At 40.9% G+C, this 22,115-nt stretch overlaps 3 protein-coding genes and 1 non-coding gene across 8 annotated transcripts in view; 1 reads left to right on the top strand and 3 right to left on the bottom strand.

Annotated features, from left to right (window-relative positions):
* Nucleotides 1-4,541, bottom strand: part of PPP1R36 (protein phosphatase 1 regulatory subunit 36) — a 45,226-nt gene extending 40,685 nt beyond the window's left edge. For 2 of the 3 annotated variants that reach the window (XM_048220058.2, XM_026486890.4), the window contains exons 1-2: nt 4,237-4,538; nt 3,350-3,414 (exon numbers count right to left, since the gene is read on the bottom strand). In XM_048220058.2, coding sequence (XP_048076015.1) covers nt 3,350-3,414; nt 4,237-4,305 — 134 coding nt within the window. In that variant the 5' untranslated portion in view covers nt 4,306-4,538. Of the gene's footprint in view, nt 1-3,349; nt 3,415-3,496; nt 3,590-4,236 lie in introns of all 3 variants that reach the window. The other variant, XM_057318702.1, reaches the window with a different exon arrangement.
* A 5,059-nt stretch (nt 4,542-9,600) lies between these two features.
* On the bottom strand, nt 9,601-12,431 carry HSPA2 (heat shock protein family A (Hsp70) member 2). The gene has a single exon (XM_026486826.4). It carries the CDS (start codon nt 11,990-11,992, stop codon nt 10,082-10,084), a length of 1,911 nt encoding a protein of 636 aa, XP_026342611.1. The 5' UTR covers nt 11,993-12,431; the 3' UTR covers nt 9,601-10,081.
* Nucleotides 12,432-14,820: 2,389 nt separating this feature from the next.
* ZBTB1 (zinc finger and BTB domain containing 1) overlaps nt 14,821-22,115 on the bottom strand; it is a 32,126-nt gene continuing 24,831 nt past the window's right edge. For 2 of the 3 annotated variants that reach the window (XM_044379715.3, XM_048220057.2), the window contains exon 3: nt 18,259-20,290. In XM_044379715.3, coding sequence (XP_044235650.1) covers nt 20,254-20,290 — 37 coding nt within the window. In that variant the 3' untranslated portion in view covers nt 18,259-20,253. Of the gene's footprint in view, nt 17,595-18,258; nt 20,291-22,115 lie in introns of those variants that run through there. The other variant, XM_057318586.1, reaches the window with a different exon arrangement.
* LOC113246314 (small nucleolar RNA SNORD2) lies at nt 17,496-17,564 on the top strand. Its single transcript, XR_003312955.1, has one exon. It is a non-coding gene; the product is annotated as a small nucleolar RNA SNORD2 (small nucleolar RNA).

The following is a 22,115-nucleotide window of genomic DNA, read 5'->3' on the forward strand; positions in this document are numbered from 1 at the left end:
AGTATGTTCCGGCTCATGAGTCCTCTCACATTTTAATTTGTGATGGGATATGCTTTAGACTCTAAAAGGGAATCAGTACCTGCATTTCCATCAAATCCAAACACGAACTCTGGCCTACAACATACAAAGGTCTGTTTTCCTCTTTTCTTAGTCCTGTCCTTAGCAGCTGGACTCCCAAGGTAATCCCGCTACTCTGAGATTTGCCATGCTGAGTTGCTTAAACACAGAGAGCTCCACCACAAAAGGGCTGTCACCCACCTACTCTTCATGGCACTCTTTTCCCTCTCTCCCCTAACTGCTCCCATTTTGTGTACTCCACAGTCTGGAGTTTGTGTGTTGTTTTGTGTTGGTTTGGGTTTTTTGCTTTTTTAAAATGTGGTATAATTTAATATGTAGTAAAGTACATAAATCTCAAGTGGACAGCTTGATGAACTTTTTACTATGTACATACCCATGTAACCGCCACCCAGATCAATATATAGTCCATTACCAGCACCTCAGAAGGTTCTCTTACACCTTCCCCCACCCCCTGCCAGTTGATAATGTCCCAAAGGTAACCGCTATTCTGACCTCTATCATCACAGTTCTTTTTTGCCTGTTATTTTAAACTTTTATATAAACGGAATTATAGATTACATTTTTGTGTCTGGCCTTTCAACATTATGTCATATAATCTACCTTTTAAATCATACCATCACACACACATTCTCCAAAATTACTGGAAATCAATCAAGCCATTTTTAAAGAATAGTTTGGTAATAAACCAAAAGAAACTAGTTTATGAATATGAATATTTTATAAGTAAGAAAGTCAGCATGAAATTGATAATCTGTGAATTTATTAGTAGGCTCATACAGAAAACAGTGACACTTGGGGTGAGTTACCATTAAATTAGCACTGAAAATTAGTTTGAAAAATACTGCAAATTAATTTCATTTACAAAGGTCAGTAAGTAAAAAATATGGTCCAACTTTCATCATAAGAAGAGAGGATTGAGAGGCACCTAGGTAGCTCAGTTGGTGAGCATCTGACTCTTAATCTCGGTTCAGGTCATGATCTGAGGGTTGTGAAATCCAGCCCTGCAAGGGCTCTGTGCTGGACATGGAGCCTGCTTGAGATTCTCTCTCTCCCTCTCCCCCGTACCATGCATACCCGCTTTCTCTCTCTCACAAAAAAAAAAAAAAAAAGAGAGAGAGAGAGAGACTGAGGATTGAGATGGCCTTCAAATATACATGAAAATTGAGAAATAAAAATGTTGACCCTTAAAATTTATATCTACATTTTCTGGTATTTTAACATGTATTTAACTTGTACTTTGACTCCTGTGATTATCTTGGCTGTCTAATCCCAAAGCTCTATCTTTCTCACTGTCATCTCACACTCACTGAGTGTGCTATTTCAGGAGCTACAGAACAGAATTTTCTATGACACAACTGCAAACAAAAAACTGAAATCAATCACCACTTTGGAAATGACAAACTACTCAGAAATACTGAAACAAAAATTCTATGAAATACAAACTTTTGATTTGGACTCTAAAATAATTCTTAGCTTTTAAACTGTTTGATATTAAATACCACTATATTTATAATGTAACTATAAAGTACATCTGCTTAGCCTGTCCTGATCTCCAGCCCCATCTATCCAACAGCCTAAGAGACCATTTGTGAACATGTCACAGTAACCTCAAACATAGCACCCTACTTTTGTCTGTTATTCTGTATACAGGTGAAGGGCAATCCCAGCCACCCAATCACCCGAGCCAGGCACTGGGAATCAGCTTGAGCACCTTCTTCTCCCTCTCCTGTCACATCTTACCAATTCTATCCAACATCCTGTCAGTTCCACCTCTGAAGAATTTCTTAGTCCTGCACCCTTCTCTCTCTATTCCTCCTAATACAAGACTTCGTGCTGACTCATGGTTTTGTACCTGTGCAACTATCTGTAATCGTCCCACACCTAGCTTTGTAACTGGTCCCCTGCCTCTGGCCTTCCTCTACTCGAATCTAGCTGGTTTACTGAAATATTCAAGAAACATCTGGTGAGGGTACACTCTGTGAAGTTCTGCAGAGAGCTCCTAGGGACACAAAGATGAGTACGACAGTTTTGCCACTGAGGGGCTTACGGTCTAAAGGAGGCAGACAGTGTATATGGTGGGAAGGGCTTTTGCAACAGACAAACCCTGGTTCAAAATGTCAGTTTTGCTACTTACTGGCTGTATGACTCTGGGTCAATTGCTTAATCGCCCTGAGCCTTGTTTCTTCATCTATAAAGTGGAGATATTAATGCTCACTTTCCATGGCTGTTTAAGAATCAGAAAACATTCAAATGTCTGGCACGTAATAGGTACACAGCAGATAGTGGCTAGTATTGTTTGTTTCGTTATGCACTTTTTTTTTTTTAAAGATTTTATTTATTTATTTGAGAGAGAAAGACAGAGAGAGATAGCAACAGAGAGCACAAGCGGGGAGTAGAAGAAGCAGGCTGAGGAGCAGGGAGCCCGATGCAGGGCTCGATCCCAGGACTTTGGGATCATGACCTGAGCCAACGGCAGATGCTCAACTGACTGAGCCACTCAGGCGCCCCAAGTTATGCACTTGTTAATAGAATCAGTATTTTCTCAATGGAGATTAAAACCAGTTTTTTCTAATTTAATGATTTTACCTTGGAGAATTGATTGTCTACTGTGCAGCAAGTATAATACAGTCTCATTAATGTAAAACTGTATTTCTGTAACTAAAAGAGGCAATTTTATAAAGTAGTTAAGAATACGGATTCTGGGGGCGCTTGGGTGGCTCAGCCTGCTAAGCATCTGCCTTCTGCTCAGGTCATGACCCCAGGGTCCTGGGATGGAGCCCCATGTACAACTCCCTGCTCAGCACAGAGTCTGCTTCTCCCTCTCCCTCTGCCCCTCCCCACTGCTCGTGCTCTCTCAAATAAATAGTCTTAAAAAAAAAAAAAAGATTATGGACTCTGAGCCAAACAGACCTAGATTTCAATCATCTTAGTCACCTGTGAGCTGTGTGATTTGGCTAAGTCACTTAATTTTCTTTAAATTGCTTAACCCTTTGAGTTCAGTTTCTTCATCTGTAAAAGCGGATGAACACACAGCTTTTTCAAAGGGTTGGCAAACTGATTAGCACAGGGTCTGGTACATAGGAAGCGGCTGATAAATGGTATTAGAAAGTAGTATCAGGAAGGCTGCTCACCAAAATGGTTTTCTCTAGATGGTGGGATTTCAGCAGATATTTATTTTCCTTGTTATACTCTTGTGTATTGCTTGATTTTTTTTAACCCCAAGCACATGTAATTTTTATAAAAGCTATAATAAAGTTTTAATAAAATTTACCTTCTGAATTCAAGAGTTCTGGTTTCATCTTTCCAGTACCACATTCCTAATCGCAATCCCAACTGCTGTAAAATGAAATGATTGCAGCAAATATTAAAAATTCAATTTACAATACACATGTCACAATGAACTTTTAACAATTCCCACCTGTTGCTCTTCATTCAGTAAAGATGTAAAATCTTCAAGAGTTGTGCTGTGGGGGGTTTTTTGGTTTGTTTTAATTGAAGCCAGGATTTTATCCTTTTTGTGTTCAGGTGTAGTTTCAGTAGAAAAGAAGGAAAAGAGGGAGGAAGAGGGGGAGGAAGAAAAGGAAGGGAAAGAAGCAATTTTCACTTAGCCTGCCCTACTATCTCAAGGCTTAGCAGAGCAATTTACTGATGAATTGGGGCTCAGACCACAATAAACCGATGCCTGGGGAGTCTCCGCGGAGGAGATGAGACGAGACATTCGAAAGCGGGGAGCGTCCTCTAACACGGACCCCGCCCTTCAGGGGACGTAGGCAAAGAACACGCTGACCTCTTCAGTAGTGGTAGCTACCAACCCACCAGCCTTTCCTTTCCCGGGATGGCACCCGGGGCGGGACGGCTTCCCGCGCAGGACGGATATTTATTTTGCAGCCAACCAATAGGAGGTGCTGAGGTGGCACTTTCCTAAACATCTAAATAGCTGTAGGGAGCCAGAATTCAATTCTACCCTTTGGCCGGGTACATCTCTCTCGTCTTAGTTTGTAGGCAAAGAAGGCCGCGTCTCTAGGAGTGCCGCTCGACCGGGGCCGACTGCAGGGCCGCGGCAGGGGGAGCCGCCCCGGGAGCCGCGGGCCGGGGAGGGGGCGGCGGGGCACGCCTGCCCCGGGCCTCGGGGGTGGGGGCCACCAAGGCGGCACTTACCTCCCGCAGGGAAGCGGCCGGCCAGTCCCGCCGCCTTCTCAGGGAATAAAACTCCGGCACCTGATTCATGCTCTCAGCCAGCCAAACATGGTCGCCCAGGCAACTGCCGGCCAGCGCCGGCGACCCGGCCGGAGGGCTGCCGCGGGGGGCGGGGACCTTGACGCCTCCGCTGGGTTCCCGTGCGCGCCGGGCTGCGGCCGCTTTCCGACCACCTCTGCTTTGGTGGCTTGTAGGCTTCCGCGGAGTAAAGCTGCCCAGGGGTTATTTCTGTACAAGTCAATTCTTCATGGCCTTCCAACCGTGAAGTAAACCACTTAACTGGTTTTTGTTCTTAATTGGAATAACAAGATTCAATTCCATAGGGAAGTTCCCTTTGTCCCACAATTTAATAGCACTAAATTAATTTCAAATCCAGGTTGGGATTAGGTCGTTGGGGGGGGGGTCGGTGGAGGTTTAGGGGAGGATGCGTGGAAATAAGGTTTTCTTAACTTGGTTCTGCTGCATAACTAGATTTGTTACCCAGGGCAAGACAACTCTGATCCTCCTGAAGATACCGAAATCCGTGGTTACGAGGTTTTTTAAGGAGTAATGCGTGTAAAGCACCACCCTAAAGTACTCAAAATTAGTGTTGCTCAAAGCAAAGAAACATGCTTTGTGTCAATGAGTATTCAATTATATTTTTACATTTATGCTTTTCACTTTTCAAATCCTGTGTCTTTGAGTTCCTTCTTGCTACGGACTTTCGCTGATATTTTTCCTTCCAACACTGATGTCAGCAATGCTAGATAACACTACATGATTGAAAATGCCTACTATATTCTGCCTTTGTTTTATCCCCACAGCTTAATTAGGTTAAGAGATGCTCAGTAAATAGTAACTGTTTATATTACCATCAATTTAAAAAATATGGGAATAGGCATCCCGCTGCTTCCCCTTCGCACCCCCCCCCCATGTCTCACTACCTGGTAACACACAATAACTGGTTACAGTGGTATAAAACTAATCAGCTGGATTCAGGTTCCACTCAGTCCACTGCTGTTCAGATATATGGAAACCCACTTAGACACTGGCAGTGGGGCTTTGAGGCTGTGGACTCAGGACTGGCTTATTACATGAGATGACACACTTGAAGTAGGAGTGAAGAATATTTCAGTCACCAAGCGTTTTTCACCTAACAATGTATATAACTTGGGGTGGGGAGGACAGGGAGAACATTCCACAAAGGCCTGAGAAAGACCAAGGACTCTGGATAGAATCCATTCACCACACTACCAATGTCAGGAAGACGACACTGCAGTCAACTTCTTCAGTTTATCCCAGTGAGTGAAGAAATGCTAATAGAAAACCAAAGATCTTTTATACTTCACCATAGTTTAACTTCAGGCTGTCTAATGTACAAAACTAAGGTAAAAAATAAGAGGTGAGAACTGAAAACAATAATCTACATTAAAGTTACATGACAAGTTATTTCACCTGTGCTAGAGGGACATAATATTTATAGGAAAACCTCAGTAACTCTGAAGGAGCCATCTTATACTTCTGTATTACCAAACCCTAACAAAAAAAGGGAATAAAAGATTGTTTTTATGGCTCTAAATCATTATTTAAAAAGTGACCTATTCATTTCTTAGGTTAGATTTCTTACTGGTTAGATTTTTTAGTGACATCAGAATCTCATAATCTAAAATGGAAATATAGGGGCGCCTGGGTGGCTCAGTCGTTACATGTCTGCCTCCGGCTCAGGGCGTGATCCCAGGGTCCTGGGATCGAGCCCCACATCAGGCTCCCTGCTCCACTGGGAGCCTGCTTCTTCCTCTCCCACTCCCCCTGCTTGTGTTCCCTCTCTCACTGGCTGTCTCTCTGTCAAATAAATAAATAAAATCTTTAAAAGGAAAAAAAAGAAAATGGAAATATAATTTTCCCTTTAAAAAAAGCAATTCATGGGGTGCCTGGGTGTCTCAATGGGTTAAGCCTCTGCCTTTGGCTCAGGTCATGATCTCAGGGTCCTGGGATCAAGCCCTGCAAAGGGCTCCCTGCTCAGTGGGGAGTTTGCTTGTCCCTCTGCCCCTCCCTCTGCTCGTTCTCGTTCTCAAATAAATAAAATCTTAACAAAAAAATCATGATGTTATATAGTAGGGATAAAGGTACTGTCTAAATATTTAACAATTCTAAATGTCCTGTGAGAGAAAGATTCTCTTTTTTTTCTTGCCTAATTAAGAGAAACTTCTCAAGGTCATATAACTAAGAGCATGTAACATAAAACTAAGTTGCTGGTCTCAGATTTTAGGCCCAAGACATTAACCGAATATAATGTATGCTTATACTATGAAAAAGTCGTAACAGAGATTTTTCAAAGTATTATAATTCTACCTTTAAAAACTAATATGTAAGAAAAGGGAAATGCCAATATTTGAATTATCAACTCCATTTATCTAATCTCCACCTAGTCTATACTGAAAGAGGAAAGAGCCTATGGCTTCTTGATTGTTCTAAGCGAAAGACATTAACACTAAGTATCACCCTATTAAATTTCAGGACTTCAGATAACCTACAGTATTCCAAGAGCTCTCTCTAAAGATCTGTAATTTTTCTTTAAGGAATGTATCCATTTTTCTGTATCTAATTGTAACGGTTAAGGAGAATCCTTCAAAACTCATTCCTATTTAGACATTATAACTGAATATGCCTGTTGTTCCTTAACCTAAACATATATATTGCCTTAGCAATTGTCTTGTGATATATGGATTTGAGATTCTTTAAAACCTCAATTCCCGTGTTCAAAAGCAAGGGGAACCTGCCTCACAGCACAACTTTTATAAACTACACTCAATTCATAGAATAAAGAAATTCTCGTTAAAGTCTCCTTGACATATCGTACAGGCGATACATTAGATACCCTATTATGCATGCTAAGTTTAAAGACATGAACAGCATTAATATCTCCTCATGAACAAATGTTAATGAATCACCACTATACACATCAAACTAACACCATAAAAAATTTAGAGATAAGCTTGCTTTGAAATTTCATGCATCTCAAATACTAGGAAGAACCTGTGGGTCTTATTTTGACAGGTGTTTAGATTTATTGCCTCAAAACAGGGACAACTATATTAGACATTCAGGTAAGAATTTAAGTGCCCATTCTGAGAAATGTTCTTTTTTAATCCCTTAGCAATCTGTATGTATTGCATTAGCTTTAGTCCAGACCACTAGTCTCTAGTATAACATTACTTTCAAGTTCAAGTGATGCTAATTATTCCTTAAGCTGTAATTTAGCCTCATCCTAATATCAAGTACTTTTTCCATTGTCATTTGACTATGTCTGATCTAACATCTCCTAAGGAGTTCCCGGGAGTTATCCGATTACCAGTTTCAGTTGACCCCTGGAAACACCGAATGCCTATTTTGGTGGCTTTATCTTCACAATATTCAGATTGAGATAAATTTGAGAAGACAAAATTAAATTAAAAACACTCAAGAAGGCTACAAGTTTTAGAAATTACTTTTCAGAATAACAGAAAATGAAGTATCTACATAAATTGATATTCGTGTTATAGCAAGTTACCAGAGGCCAGGCCATAGGATAGTCAAAGAGACTACCACTGGTCATTTTTCTGATACTTTAGAAACTAATCTCTTGTAAACAAAGGTCTAAAATGAATCATACTAATACCAAATTGCACTTGCAGAAAGATTCCATTATATTTTGATGTTAGAACAAGGGATAAATGCTTTCAACAAACAAAGGATTAATAAAAGTTTACTAGAATGAGCATTGTCTTAGTAAAAATTCATGTTAAACATCACTCTAAAGCTAGTATCGACCTGATTCTGTTAGTACTAAGGTAGTTTAAGTATTTATATGATGCTATCTATAGTTAATTAAACACCTTTAATGCTTCCTTGCTGAAAACTTTCCACCAAAGTGGCACTAGCACCAAAAAAAGTTATCGTCAGTTTTTCAGAGTGTAAAGAGCAATTACCTTAAATTTTTTTTAAGTTTTGAAACAATTTCAAAATTGCCTTTTTATCTCACTCCCACCCACCCAAATGACTCTGCTTAAAAAATAAAATAAAAACTTACATACCTAAGAGTCAGTCAGCTCTTGTGTGAGAGGGTCATTACAAAGCTCAATATTTTTAGGCTAATTTGTTCTCTAGTTTTTATATTATTTCAAAAATTAATCTCTCTGCATGATACAGAAGGGTCCACTACTAAAAATATAGCTTCTATAACGCACTGTTAACTTATGAACAACATGAAGCAAGTCTACATTGAAGAGAGATACCGAAATGTCTGTATGTGGTGAAAATATTAGGCTAACTATGCATTTTCCAATCACCTTTACTGATTTCTCCCAAATTCCCCTTAAAGAGAATAAATCAGAACAAAGCAGAAGTGTCATTTCACTAAAAAATACAAATATGAACCCCCATCTCCTAAGGATGTGGATTTTAAAGGTTAAGCCCAGGGCACTGGATCCCAAAGGGGTGCAATATTCTTATCTGTAACAATTTCAAATCAGATACATAGGATAATGGACAAGTTGTATATTACAAAATACAGGACTATCTTTTAGAAAAGAAAATCTGGGGCGCCTGAGTGGCGCAGTCCCTTAAATGGCTGACTCTTTGGTTTCGGCTCATGTCTAATCTCAGGGTGATGAGATTGAACCCCACATCCCACATCGGGCTCTGTGCTCAACAGAGAGTAAAGAATCAATCTATTCTTGATTTAAGGCAAGTATTGCAAAAGCACTGGGATTCTCAAATCGGGAAAAAAAAAATCATTATCTCCCTCTATCCCCCAAGCAATTGTAACTGTTGAAAACCTATCCTCATGGAATTTGGATAAGCTCAGAAGTTAGGCTGTTTCACTAGAAAATTAAAAGTTGAAATAAGTTTGACTAAATTGGACTCTTAATATTAAGTGGCTTTAAGTTTGCCCTGCTGGCTCTGGTTTCAGGCACCCGCATGCCACAAAAAGCAATTTGTTTCCTACTGTGTCAGACTACTATCAGAGGACATCTCCCCACCCACCTTTTGTTAGTTTAGAGAAAGAAGCATTTTATATTTAACCCCAGAATATAGCTGGAATATTCAGGTGGATTTTCACTTGAACACTTAACAAAGCCTTAGGAGTTTGAGTACACTGGCAGACACCTGTCTGGTTTCTTTATTAAAAGGAGGGGGAAAGTTTACCCAGATCTTCTCCCTTTAAAAGTTGTTGGCAATTCAAAGCAGGAATCTCATCTGAGAATTAGACAAGACTGAGTTAGATACATTTCACCTCATACTAGTATCTTAAAGACAAACATGGGTAAAACTGAGAAAGGAAAATTGAAAACTCCAAGACCGTGATTTTGAGATCAATTTCAGCTTTACTTTAAATCTGTATTTATGCATGTTTGCAAAAAACATGCCTGTCCTTAACATTACTGCAATGTTCATTTTAGTCTTAAAGTAGTACATAAAAATAAACAATTCAAGCTTCTATATATTTTATTGTTACCAAGCTCCCACAGAACTTGTGTGCAAACTTCAGGTTTCCCATCTCAAACACATCTCCATGCACAAACTAAGCTACTCAAAAATGCTCAAGTCAGCAAACACCCAAAACGCATTAAAGAGAAACCTCAAATAATGGTTTTAAAAAATCAAACTTTAGAACTAACCTTTTGTAATTAAACTAAGTTGCTGCACCCTTCCTTTCCTATGCATACACCGAGCAAAAGACTTCCAACAACAGACCTCATACTTGGCACAAAGGCATTTCAAAGAAACACAAACAGAAGAGAAAATAGAGAAAGGAAAAGAGGTTTACGCTGACTCGAGTGCAAGCTTAGTCCACTTCCTCGATGGTCGGTCCCCCGGAAGCTCCGGAACCGCCACCGCCGCCAGGGCCGCCTTGGTAAAGTTTGCTGATGATGGGGTTGCACACTCTTTCGAGCTCTTTCTGCTTGTGTTCATACTCATCTTTCTCTGCCATCTGGTTTCGGTCGAGCCAGTTGATCACTTCCTGACACTTGTCGAGGATCTTGTTTTTGTCCTGCTCGCTAATCTTGCCCCTCAGTTTCTCGTCTTCCACCGTCTGCTTGATGTTGTAGGTATAGGACTCCACCGCGTTTTTGGCGGCGACACGGTCGCGATTGGCCTCATCTTCCGACTTGTACCGCTCTGCCTCCTGCACCATTCGATCAATGTCGTCCTTGCTCAGACGACCCTTGTCGTTGGTAATGGTGATTTTGTTTTCTTTACCGGTGCTCTTGTCGGCGGCGGTGACGTTGAGGATGCCATTGGCGTCGATATCGAAGGTGACCTCGATCTGGGGGACCCCGCGGGGCGCCGGGGGAATCCCAGTCAGGTCGAACTTGCCCAGCAGGTTATTGTCCTTGGTCATGGCCCGTTCGCCCTCGTACACCTGCACCAGCACGCTGCTCTGGTTGTCTGAGTAGGTGGTGAAGGTCTGCGTCTGCTTGGTAGGGATCGTGGTGTTCCTCTTGATGAGTGGGGTCATGACGCCGCCAGCCGTCTCAATGCCCAGCGACAACGGGGTCACGTCGAGCAGCAGCAGGTCCTGCACGTTCTCTGACTTGTCCCCGATGAGGATGGCCGCCTGCACCGCGGCTCCGTAGGCCACCGCCTCGTCGGGGTTGATGCTCTTGTTCAACTCCTTGCCATTGAAAAAATCCTGCAACAGCTTCTGGATCTTGGGGATGCGGGTGGAGCCGCCCACCAGCACGATCTCCTGGATCTGGCCCTTGTCTAGCTTGGCGTCACGTAGCGCCTTCTCCACCGGCTCCAGGGTTCCGCGGAACAGGTCAGCATTGAGCTCCTCGAAGCGGGCGCGGGTGATGGACGTGTAGAAGTCCACGCCCTCGTACAGCGAGTCGATCTCGATGCTTGCCTGCGTAGACGAGCTCAAGGTGCGCTTGGCTCGCTCGCAGGCGGTGCGCAGTCGCCGCACTGCGCGCTTGTTGGGCCCAATGTCCTTCTTGTGCTTGCGCTTGAACTCCTCCGCCAGGTGGCTCACCATGCGGTTGTCGAAGTCCTCGCCGCCCAGGTGGGTGTCGCCGGCCGTGGACTTCACCTCGAAGATGCCGTCCTCGATGGTCAGGATGGACACGTCGAAGGTGCCGCCGCCCAAGTCAAAGATGAGCACATTCTTCTCGCCGCCGGCGCAGCCCTTCTTGTCCAGACCGTAGGCAATGGCCGCCGCGGTGGGCTCGTTGATGATGCGCAGCACGTTGAGGCCCGTGATGGTGCCCGCGTCCTTGGTGGCCTGACGCTGCGAGTCATTGAAATAGGCAGGCACCGTGATGACCGCGCTCTGCACCTTGCCTCCCAGGTAGGCTTCGGCGATCTCTTTCATCTTAGTGAGGACCATGGAGGAGATCTCCTCTGGGAAGAAGGTCTTGATCTCTCCCTTGTACTCCACCTGCACCTTGGGCTTCCCTCCCTCGCTCACCACCCGGAACGGCCAGTGTTTCATGTCCGACTGCACCGTGGCGTCCTCGAACTTCCGTCCGATCAGCCTCTTGGCGTCGAAGATGGTGTTGGTGGGGTTCATGGCCACCTGGTTCTTGGCGGCGTCGCCGATCAGGCGCTCGGTGTCGGTGAAGGCCACGTAGCTGGGGGTGGTGCGGTTGCCCTGGTCGTTGGCGATGATCTCCACCTTGCCATGTTGGAAAACCCCCACGCACGAGTAGGTGGTGCCCAGGTCGATGCCGATAGCCGGGCCGCGGGCAGACATCCTGACTGAAAGAAAGGCAAGCGACGTTAGGCGACAACACCTAGGACCGAAAAATCTACGGCGTCAATTAACGGTCGCCTCACACCAGACACCGCGAGCGCAAACACACCCTCCCGTTCCCTCTGCTCGGTTCCCGGCTCTTATAGCCGCCTCCCTGCCGCCTTCTGGAAACTCCCGGAGCCAATCCGCTCCCAGGACCGCCCGCCACAGGCTTGCCTGGGTCGGAGTGACCCGCCCGTAGTCCAACAGATTTCTAGTTGGGTGAGGGGCGGGACCCCGGCCGGCACTCAGAGGCAAGGGGCGGCCGTTATGCAAATGAGGGTCCCCCTTGTCTCCCCCGCAGCCTCCGACCGCCCCGCCTCGCGATCCGCTGGCAACTTAGGGGCGTTAGGCTCGCGCCCCTCCAGCCAGGTGTAAGCGCTTTAGCTCTATCTTTGCCTTTCCTAAGGCGGGATTCGTCAACGTCCCCTAGATTGGCAGGGCACCCAGCCAATGAGCAGCGCGGACTCCCAAGTGGGTGGGGAAGGCATGGCTGGGCCGTGATGCAGGGAGCAGACGCGGAAGGGGAGTCCAGAGAGGGGAATCACCTGAGCGGTTCGCTCAGTTCCTAAGACCTCAAATGCAGTTCAAAGCGGAGTGTCCCAACTAACCTAGCACGCAGGGGCGGGGCAGTTCCTTCAGAGTTGGCTGCTCCGAGGAAATAGGGCCAGAGCCAGCTTTTTTCTTCCGCCTGCGCCCTTCAAACAGAAGGGACTGGGAGTTGGCGTGGCCTGGGCGTGAGGGCGGCTCCCCCCCCCTCTCCCCGGGCGGGGACAAAAAGAAATGACTTTGAAGTTCCTGGGACGGGAGGTCGGCCCCCTGGAATTTTACTTCGCGTGCTTTGCAGCGTCTCTGTGGGTGTGAGCACTTGATAAAAACTGCCTGGCAGGCGGGGACCACAGGAGCCCGGGGGAGCGCCCAGAGAGGCCGGCGGTTTCTGTGCGCCGCGCGGACGGCCTGCAAAATTGGAGACCGGGAAGCGACTGCGAGGCGTCCTCCCAGGGTTTAAACTTTCTCCACCTCGCTCTCCATTTTCCCTGCTTGTCCTGCCACTTTAAGCTTCCTGATTTCGTCTCCCTGTTCTCGCCACTGGTTTCCTTATTTTCCGTTGCAAGTGCTTTATTTGCCACTTTGAGTTCTTCACGGGAAAATCTGGAAATTAATCAAAACCTGCACGTTGAAGCACCGTGAAATAACCCAGGCTCACGCCCCGCACGATTCTCTCATCCCCAGCATGCGCTCACGCGCTCGTGTTCACGACCGAGTCATGTTTTATGACCAAGCTCAACTGAAAGATTGTTTTAACTATGAAGAAGATGGGTTAAAGAGTAGGTAGATGTTTAAGAAGACTATGAGACTAGGTTTGGAAGTACTAGCTGGCTGTAGCTGATAGGAGGTAGAAGCAGACCCCTGTATCTGGACTCCTGAAGGAAGACGGCAACAAAATTGCTGTGACAAAAACAGCGATAACACTTCACATTATGGGGAAAAGCTGGAGACATTCACTCAACGAGCTTTAACAGGTACCTATTATGTGAGTGTAAAAAGACAAATGGTCAGTTTTTATGAGGTTAAGACTCTAATAAAAAGATAAAGGTAATTTGAGAGAAGTGCTGTGGGAACACAAAGAAGGGGAACATCCAGACATGGGAGAGTGTGTTGGTGAAGGCTTCCTGGAAGCGATGGCACACGTGAGCCAGGCACTGAAGTTTGCAAGCAGAGAGAGGAGGAAAGACATTCTTTCTATGGGTTGTAGCAGGAGCAAGGATAAGAACAGTGTATGCTGAGACAAACAGAAGATTAGTGTCACTACAAGGAGAGGGACACAAACAAAAAATAGTCTCTTCAGATGGACAGCATACACCTAAGAGCATTAGGTGTCATGATTTTTTCCTGGGGCTATGGGAGGGGGGAACCATCTTTTGAAGAGGCTAGTAATGTATGGCCCATATCAGACTTGTGTGAGACAGTGCTGGAGAAAAGTTTTTGTCTAAGAAACACACAAAGCTATCTGTGTCCAAGAAGTAATGTTCACAGAATCCTGTAAAAATCAATCAAGGAATAATTTTAGTTTCTTTTATCTAGTTGTGTATGCCATCTCTAATTTTTAAAAACACATTTGCTATTAATTTGTTAATCTCATTGGTTAAATAGTATTGGTTTTAACCACGATTCCCATCTCTTCTTCTGTGAAAGAAGTTAAAGATGGGTACCTGGGTCACTCAGTTGTTCAAGCGTCTGCCTTCTGCTCAGGTTATGATCCCAGGGTCCTGGCTCCCTGTTCAGCAGGAAGCCTGCTTGTCTCTCTCCCCCCTCCTCTGCCCCTCCCCGAGAGGGAGCGAGAGAGTACGAGCAGGGAGAGCAGTAGAGGGAGAGGGAGAAGCCGACTGCCTGCTGAGCAGGAAGCCCATCCCAGGAGCCTGGGATCTTTTTTTTTTTTTTTTTTTTTTTAAGATTTTATTTATGTATTCGACAGAGACAGCCAACGAGAGAGGGAACACAAGCAGGGGGAGTGGGAGAGGAAGAAGCAGGCTCATAGCAGAGGAGCCTGATGTGGGGCTCGATCCCATAACGCCAGGATCACGCCCTGAGCCAAAGGCAGATGCTTTAACCGCTGTGCCACCCAGGCGCCCCAGGAGCCTGGGATCTTGACCGCAGCAGGAGGCAAACGCTTAAGGATCTGAGCCACCCAGGTGCCCCCAAAAAAAGATTAAAAAAAAAAAAAAAGACATTTAAAAAATTTGGACTAGAGAACCTTTTAAAGAAAATATTAGGGAAACAAAGATAAAACCAAAGTTTTATTAAAGTTGTCTTAAATTGTGAGTACAGATCTCTTGATTTTATTCTTGGAAATTTTTTGCTTTTTATGTAGTTAAGAAGGGAAGAGGGATTAGCAGGCTGTAGAGTGATACAAATTCTTTGTAGAACTGATGATACAGTGTGGTTTAGAGACAGAGTCTCAGCTACAATTGTGAAAGCAGAAAAACAAATTCATCAGATGTCCTATATTCAGACAGCCCTCATACACTTACTTCAAGCAAAGCAAGATTGCATAAAAGCAAACATGCTAGTTCTTATGAACACTAAAATTACAGCTTCAGAAGGGAGAGGTTTGTATAGCAACTATGTACTAAATGCATAGTTATTAAAAATAAATCTTGCAGTCTAACCACCACATTCATCTTTAACACTGCTTTCTGAAATCACAATAGCAATTTTATATGCATTTTCATTAGTTACATATATATTTTTTCTGCTCTTTTAACCTAGCAAATTGATGTTTCATACTTTTTTAAAAAGTAAATTCTACCCTCAACATGGGGCTTGAACTCAGGACCATGAGATCAAGAGTCATTTGATCTACCAATTGAACCAGCCAGATGCCCCTATATATTTTATACTTTAAATGGCATCTGAGTTTTTCCCAAAAAAGACAGTGTTTGCATTTTGATTTTATATGAAATAAACATTTGCAGCCCTAGAACACTGTCATATACCGATCATTCTTGGAATTTTTATATTGTTCCTTATTTGTATTAATTTTTTTAAAAATTTGTTCTTTTTGATGATTGTGGTTCATAATTCATTTAAAACCTAGCCCATTAAAAATGATCAAATTAGCAAATGTATGATCAGATAATATTCATCAGTGCCAGCAATGGTGCAGCAAAACAGGTAAATGCTACTGATGGGTATATAAATTAGTACACTCTTTCTGGGGGGCAATGTGACAATATTTTTTCTTTACCTTAAATATGATCATACCCTTCACTTAGCGTTACTCTTTGTGGAATTCATCCTAAGAAAATAATAGAACATACAGGTACATTATTTATAATAACAACCATAATAAAGGGAAATGGCTTAAGTATCTGGCAATAAGAAAATGATTACATAAAGTATAATACATTCCTATGATGAATTATTATGTAGCCATAACATTGTATACAAGAATTTTTAATGACAAAGGAAATGTTCCTGGTATAATTAAGTGGGAAAATAAGATATAAGACTTTTGTATCTTATTTTATATGTAGGATGATCTTACATATATTAAAAGTGGATCCAAAAAATGGATCAAAATTGATTATCTCTAGATGGCAGGATTATCAGTAATTTTTCTAAATTTTCTTGTACCTTACAATGATTTTTATTTATTTTTTTTTTAAAGATTTTATTTATTTATGTGACAGAGAGACAGCCAGCGTGAGAGGGAACACAGCAGGGGGAGTGGGAGAGGAAGAAGCAGGCTCATAGCGGAGGAGCCTGATGTGGGACTCGATCCCGGAACGCCAGGATCACGCCCTGAGCCGAAGGCAGACGCTTTAACGACTGGGCTACCCAGGAGCCTCCTTACAATGATTTTTAAAGCTTGACTATTAACATACAATTGAAACAAAATTGGCTAATCTACTATTTACATAGAAATTACTACTGACTTTCAACAAGGGAAATCTCTTTGGCAGATTATTTATAGTAGGATGTTTCAAAGTATTTTTAAAATCCAAAGACTGAAGTTCCACACAGTGTGGAAAAAACAAAAGCTTTTAACATATGTCAAACCCTCTAATTAATCCCCAGTACCCAGAAAAGTACCTGGAACACAATAGCGATTAACTAGCTCAGTGTTTATTAAAAGTGGCCTGAGGCACATAATTTAATCAAAAATTGGAAATAATAGTTTCATTTTTTCTTGTATAAGAGGAAAATTCTCCTTCTCTTATATTTCTGTATTAAATAATACTGCAAGACCAAAAGTTGAAACAAACTCACATCTGAAAATACCTGTACTAGAGATACAAAGATGAGTAAGTTAAGGTTTAAAACTATGTGCCTGGGTAGTCAGGCCTATCCTAAGGAGGCTGAGTAAGAATAAGTTTTTCCAGAATTACCAGGGGGAAAAAAATTATGGATTTTCTGGAATCCTCTCAATTCCTACCCGGACACAACCTTTATAAAGGTTGTGGATTAAAAACAAAACAGCAACAACAACAAAAAAGGTTGTGGATTGTTTGGAGGAAGTAATGTTGGCCTGAAGAAAAAAAGGAAAGAAGCAGCCTCTAATTTGAGGACCTGTGAGCAACCTGGAGTTGAAGCAGTTGTTTAAGATCGCTATAAATACTTCCACCTTAAATTCTTTAGAAGTACCCTGTCCCAAAATACTTCTCCAATCACCTGTCACTATAGGAAAAAGTTCACCATTGTTTCTTTTAGCCTTGAAAAACTCAATCTTTAAAAGTTAAAGATTTTTAACTGTAGATACACAGTGGCCTGCGGTGGGACACTTCCTGGTGTGGAAGGCTAAGACCTGAACCCAGAAGAGAGGCTTTTCCATAAGAGAAGTGAATCTGTGAAAATAAAACTGGTTGTGCCTGCTTCAGTTTTGTACGGAGCTGACTTCGAGGATAGACTCTTGTGGAACAGTCTGACCCAGTGTTGTTGTAATTGCTAATACTTACTAATTCTGTGCAATTAGCTCAGTCATCTTTGGGAACTGGACTGAAATGAAGAGAATACTCTTTGCCGATCACTTTGGAGGGGGTCAACTTATTAAACTCTTAACCTGAAAATAAACAAAATGAACTATATTGAGAAGGAAGTTATTTCTCTGAATAAATTGTTATTTTGAAAATTAACCCTCTGAAGAAATAAATACTCTGTGGTGGATTTTTTATAAATATTTCTTTCTTTTTATGTTATGAGGAAACCTAATTAATCTGTTGCCATCTGTCTTTGCCATGAGCTAGGACTTTTCCAATCATTCTATATAGGAGAAACCAGGATTTGGCAATAGGAATTTTAGTTAATTTGTTTTGTACATTAAAAAAAATTTTTTTTCCTTATTTTTAAGTAGGCTCCATACCGCAGTGTGGAGCCCAACATGAGGCTTGAACTCAAAACCCTGAAGTCAAAACCATAACTTGAGATGGAGAGTGGAATGCTTAACTAGCTGAGCCACCCAGGGACCCCTGTTTTGTGTACTTTTTTTTTTTTTTAAGATTTTATTGATTTATTCATTCGACAGAGATAGAGACAGCCAGCGAGAGAGGGAACACAAGCAGGGGGAGTGGGAGAGGAAGAAGCAGGCTCATAGTGGAGGAGCCTGATGTGGGGCTCGATCCCAGAACGCCAGGATCACGCCCTGAGCCGAAGGCAGACGCTTAACTGCTGTGCCACCCAGGTGCCCCTGTTTTGTGTACTTCTTAAGCTGCTCAGGAACACCAAAATTAGCTGTATCAGATACTTTATTATTTTTGTATTAGAGAATGGAAGGAGTTGATAATAACTTTTCAGACAAATAATTTTCTAAAAGAACCAGTTTGAAAAAAATACAGTATAAATAAAAGTAATATACAGGCAGTTTAACTTCTGAACATAGAGGAAGAAATTTTATTAGGTAAAAGCAACCGATTGAAAAAATGTAACAAATTTCCCATGTAACTCAGTAACTCCATTTTATGCTGATATACAGAAAATAATCACATTATAGAATGCATTTATATCACTTATAATTATTGTAGTTCATTACATTTGTAGTTTAGTACAGTCAAAATTCAAGTCATATTCTTTTTCTGAATCTACTTCTAGTCAGTCAAAAATTATTTGTTTAATCTCTACTATATTGATCTGGCATCTTTAATTATCAGTAATCTTTTATCTTGTCTGTTTCCTACTTGTTAGAAGTCTACAGTTTTTTATGGTTCCCAAGAGATTAGCTATAGATTTTTGTTTTTTAGAATCTAATACTCTTCTGAACTTATTTCTCCTAAAACAGTTGAATTCATATGAATTTGAAGTCTTTAGTGGATTTCTCTTCGCTTCAGTCCCCAATACCCACTATCGCATTTTAACTAACTTTATCTAATTTTTTGTTAGTCTGATTAGTAGAATGAATATTCAAGTTATCATCCCACTTTATAGCTAGAGATTTTAAATGACTTTACTTCTGCATATACTATTATGTATACTCTAAGTTAGATTTCTTTGTGTAACTCTTTATTAAAACAATTGAAGAAATAGGCATAAAAACTAAGCATTTCTGAAAATATATAACATCATGATATTGCATAAGAAACAAAATAATAATAATAATAATAATAATAATGAATTGGATAGACAGTTAACCAAAAAGTAAAACTACAAGTATATTCACAATTAGGAAATAATATGGCTGTAAGATTCATATGGTTAAGAAATGTGTTTATGAGCATATATATATATATATATATAAAACAAAGTATTTGAAGCTAGGTTAAAATCTCATCAAACATTTCATTTCCTAGTGAAAGGTTTTTAAAACACAGCAATCATTGTTTCACTCAATACTTAGTTGAATTTTATCTTGAAATTTGAAAGCTGAGAAATAATGGTATTATACATTAATACCAAGAATAAATATTTAACAGAAACTCATTCTATGTTATTATATTGCTAAATTCAGAAGAAAATAATGTGTCTTAAGATACATTTTTTTTTGTTGTCTGTGATTTATGAAAATCCACCACTATTGAAGTAATAACCACTTCTGTTTTTCCTTCAAGTTAACAGGCTTAAAAGGGAACTTCATTAATATTAATAATCAAGTTTGTGACTGGTATATACAGTGAAAAAGAGGAAGGGCAAATGTTACATTACAATGAGTAATAACTAGATTATTTTTCCTTGTTAAAATACTGGTTTCACTTTTTTTTCTCTGTACCCACATCTTTTTATTTATACTCTAAACTATAGATTTTTGGGTATAATTTTTTTAATTGTCTAACTACATTTCATAATATATAAATTGTGATTCAGATTATTTTAAGTTTAGGATTATATGTGTTTACACAGATATGTTACTATCTCTTTATAATATATTTATAGTAGCCTAGCAAACCCTTTTATTTTAGAAGGGACCATGGAAGATAATTAGTATATAAAATTTCATTTTAGTGTAGCTTTAACCACTGATGTCATATGAATATTCTAGTTACTTTTCTTTAGCAGATTTTCCACAAATACTAGGAGAGTCACCATGAATCAATTTTGTCACAGCAAAGTGATTCCAAAGTGATCTTTACTGAGTTTTCTTGGATCCTTGAAACTGGAACTTTGGGGATTGATGAGGTTTGTCAGGAAGACAGAAAAGATGGTGTCACTTCAGATCTGATATTCCTGGGTCTGGACTTAAAGATTATCTGTTGAAGATTGATTCTTCCCCATGTCCTCTCCAAATTCAGATCTCACTTCTCCAGAGGTTTAGAAGGCCCTATTTCACCACTGCCACACAGAAAAAGACAAAACTCAAGAAAAATAACATTACAAGTTGACTGCTCTACAAGATACAACATAATTCTTAGGTCAGAATTTCATGGCTTTTGGTACCAGGACAGCACAATGTTACTACAACAAAGAATGGGAAGGAAAGCATAGTTCCTGGGACTTAAATTTATTTAATTTCTTCCTTAATGTAACTCATTGTACCCTTCAAATATAAGGTGTTCCTATTACTAATATAATTCTTCAGCTTTAAGGGCACTTTCTTTTTTCTTGCATGATTCAAGCTAGAATGGGTAGGACACATGCAACATGAGAAGATAGGAGGTCAGCCAGGTAGAGGAAAGTAGGGAGAAGGAAGCAGTTAAGAAGCGTCTTCCTTCAAATCATTTTACAATGTACTTTAACTTTTTGTTTGTTTAAATAATCTCTACACCCAAGGTGGGGCTCGAACTCATGAGCCTGAGATCAAGCACCACATGCTCTACCCACTGAATCAGCCAGGTGCCCCGCAATGTACTTCAACTTGTTAATGGTAAATCTCGGGTTGAAAGATAGATTCAACACATTTAAAAGTTATGTTCTTTTTACTTAGTGCCTTCACCCATCAACCTAACATTGTTTTCTTCAAATACTAAATGTTGTATACTCTGCAAGTGAAGATAAAGTACACACACACACACACACACACACACACACCGAGTTTTCCTTCCAGTTCCTAATTTCCTAACTCTCCTAAACTGCCCCAGGGATTCTGGGTAGAATTATATTTTTTGCAACGATGCTTTGCCCTAATTTTTTTAAAAAAGTGATTGTCTCTTAAAATATTTTGTACCACGTCAGGGAATGCATAAGCATTTGAAAGAAAAGATGACTCTCATAATCTGGACAGAATTATATTTCTGTCATCTAAAAAGGAGCTCTGCTGATTCTGACTGGTATAAGCAATTGTTTTAAGTACAATAAAAACAACATAATAACTTTCAAAATAAAGCTTCATTGGGCACTTCATAGGCTGTCTACTTGACTGTATTCCTTTCTCAAATAGGTAAGTACAGAGGGTTATGCAAATTTTCTCACATGAAATTGTTAATATTCCTAATTCTGAAATGAAATGTCGTTTACATATTTGTCATCCCCCTGGCCCTAGAGTTTCCTGTGCCTTCTTATTGAAATGGTTATTAGTATATTGATTCATTCAATTCAGAACCAAGTATTGGATTGCAATCTTTACACCATCTTTTTTGTCAGCAAATGAGTAAGATAATGAGAAATTATAATAGCTTCCTGCCCCCTAGTGATCTGTGGTGGATTTTGATAGGAAGGGTGAACAATTCTTGTCACTACCAATGGACCTCAATGATTTGGTTCTCCTAAGTAAAAGGAAACAACAGGATTTAAGCTTCTTAAGGCTAAAGTCAACTAAGCATATGAATATAAATATGTAAGTGGTATTAAATTAGTTCAAAATTAGCATGCGTTCATAAGCTGCTATTGTCATTTAGTTAATATTCATATTTACCCATACTCACAGGCACAAAAATCCTTGCATTTTAAATCCTTGCATCTTTGCCTTTTGCCAGCAGATAAATTAATAAGTAGCTAAATTTCATCTGGTTTTAGTAGGAGACTCTACCCATGTTATCAAGTAGTATGTCCTTGAGTTTGATAGAAGGCAATGAAAGTGGGCCACCTAAGTGATTATATAGACATCATCTATGGAGCCTTCATTACCTTATTTTTCTCTTTTCACTTAAAAAACAACATTTCGCAGATGGTAGAAAGACCATTAAAGTAGTAGGCTTAATGTAGTAGTAGAAAAACCTAT

Source organism: Ursus arctos, unplaced genomic scaffold (assembly GCF_023065955.2).
Source record: "Ursus arctos isolate Adak ecotype North America unplaced genomic scaffold, UrsArc2.0 scaffold_25, whole genome shotgun sequence".
NCBI classification, from domain to species: domain Eukaryota; kingdom Metazoa; phylum Chordata; class Mammalia; order Carnivora; family Ursidae; genus Ursus; species Ursus arctos.

Coding starts and splice junctions, on each gene's coding strand:
- HSPA2 (XM_026486826.4), bottom strand. CDS start 11,992: ATGTCTGCCCGCGGCCCGGCTATCGGCATCGACCTGGGCACCACCTAC.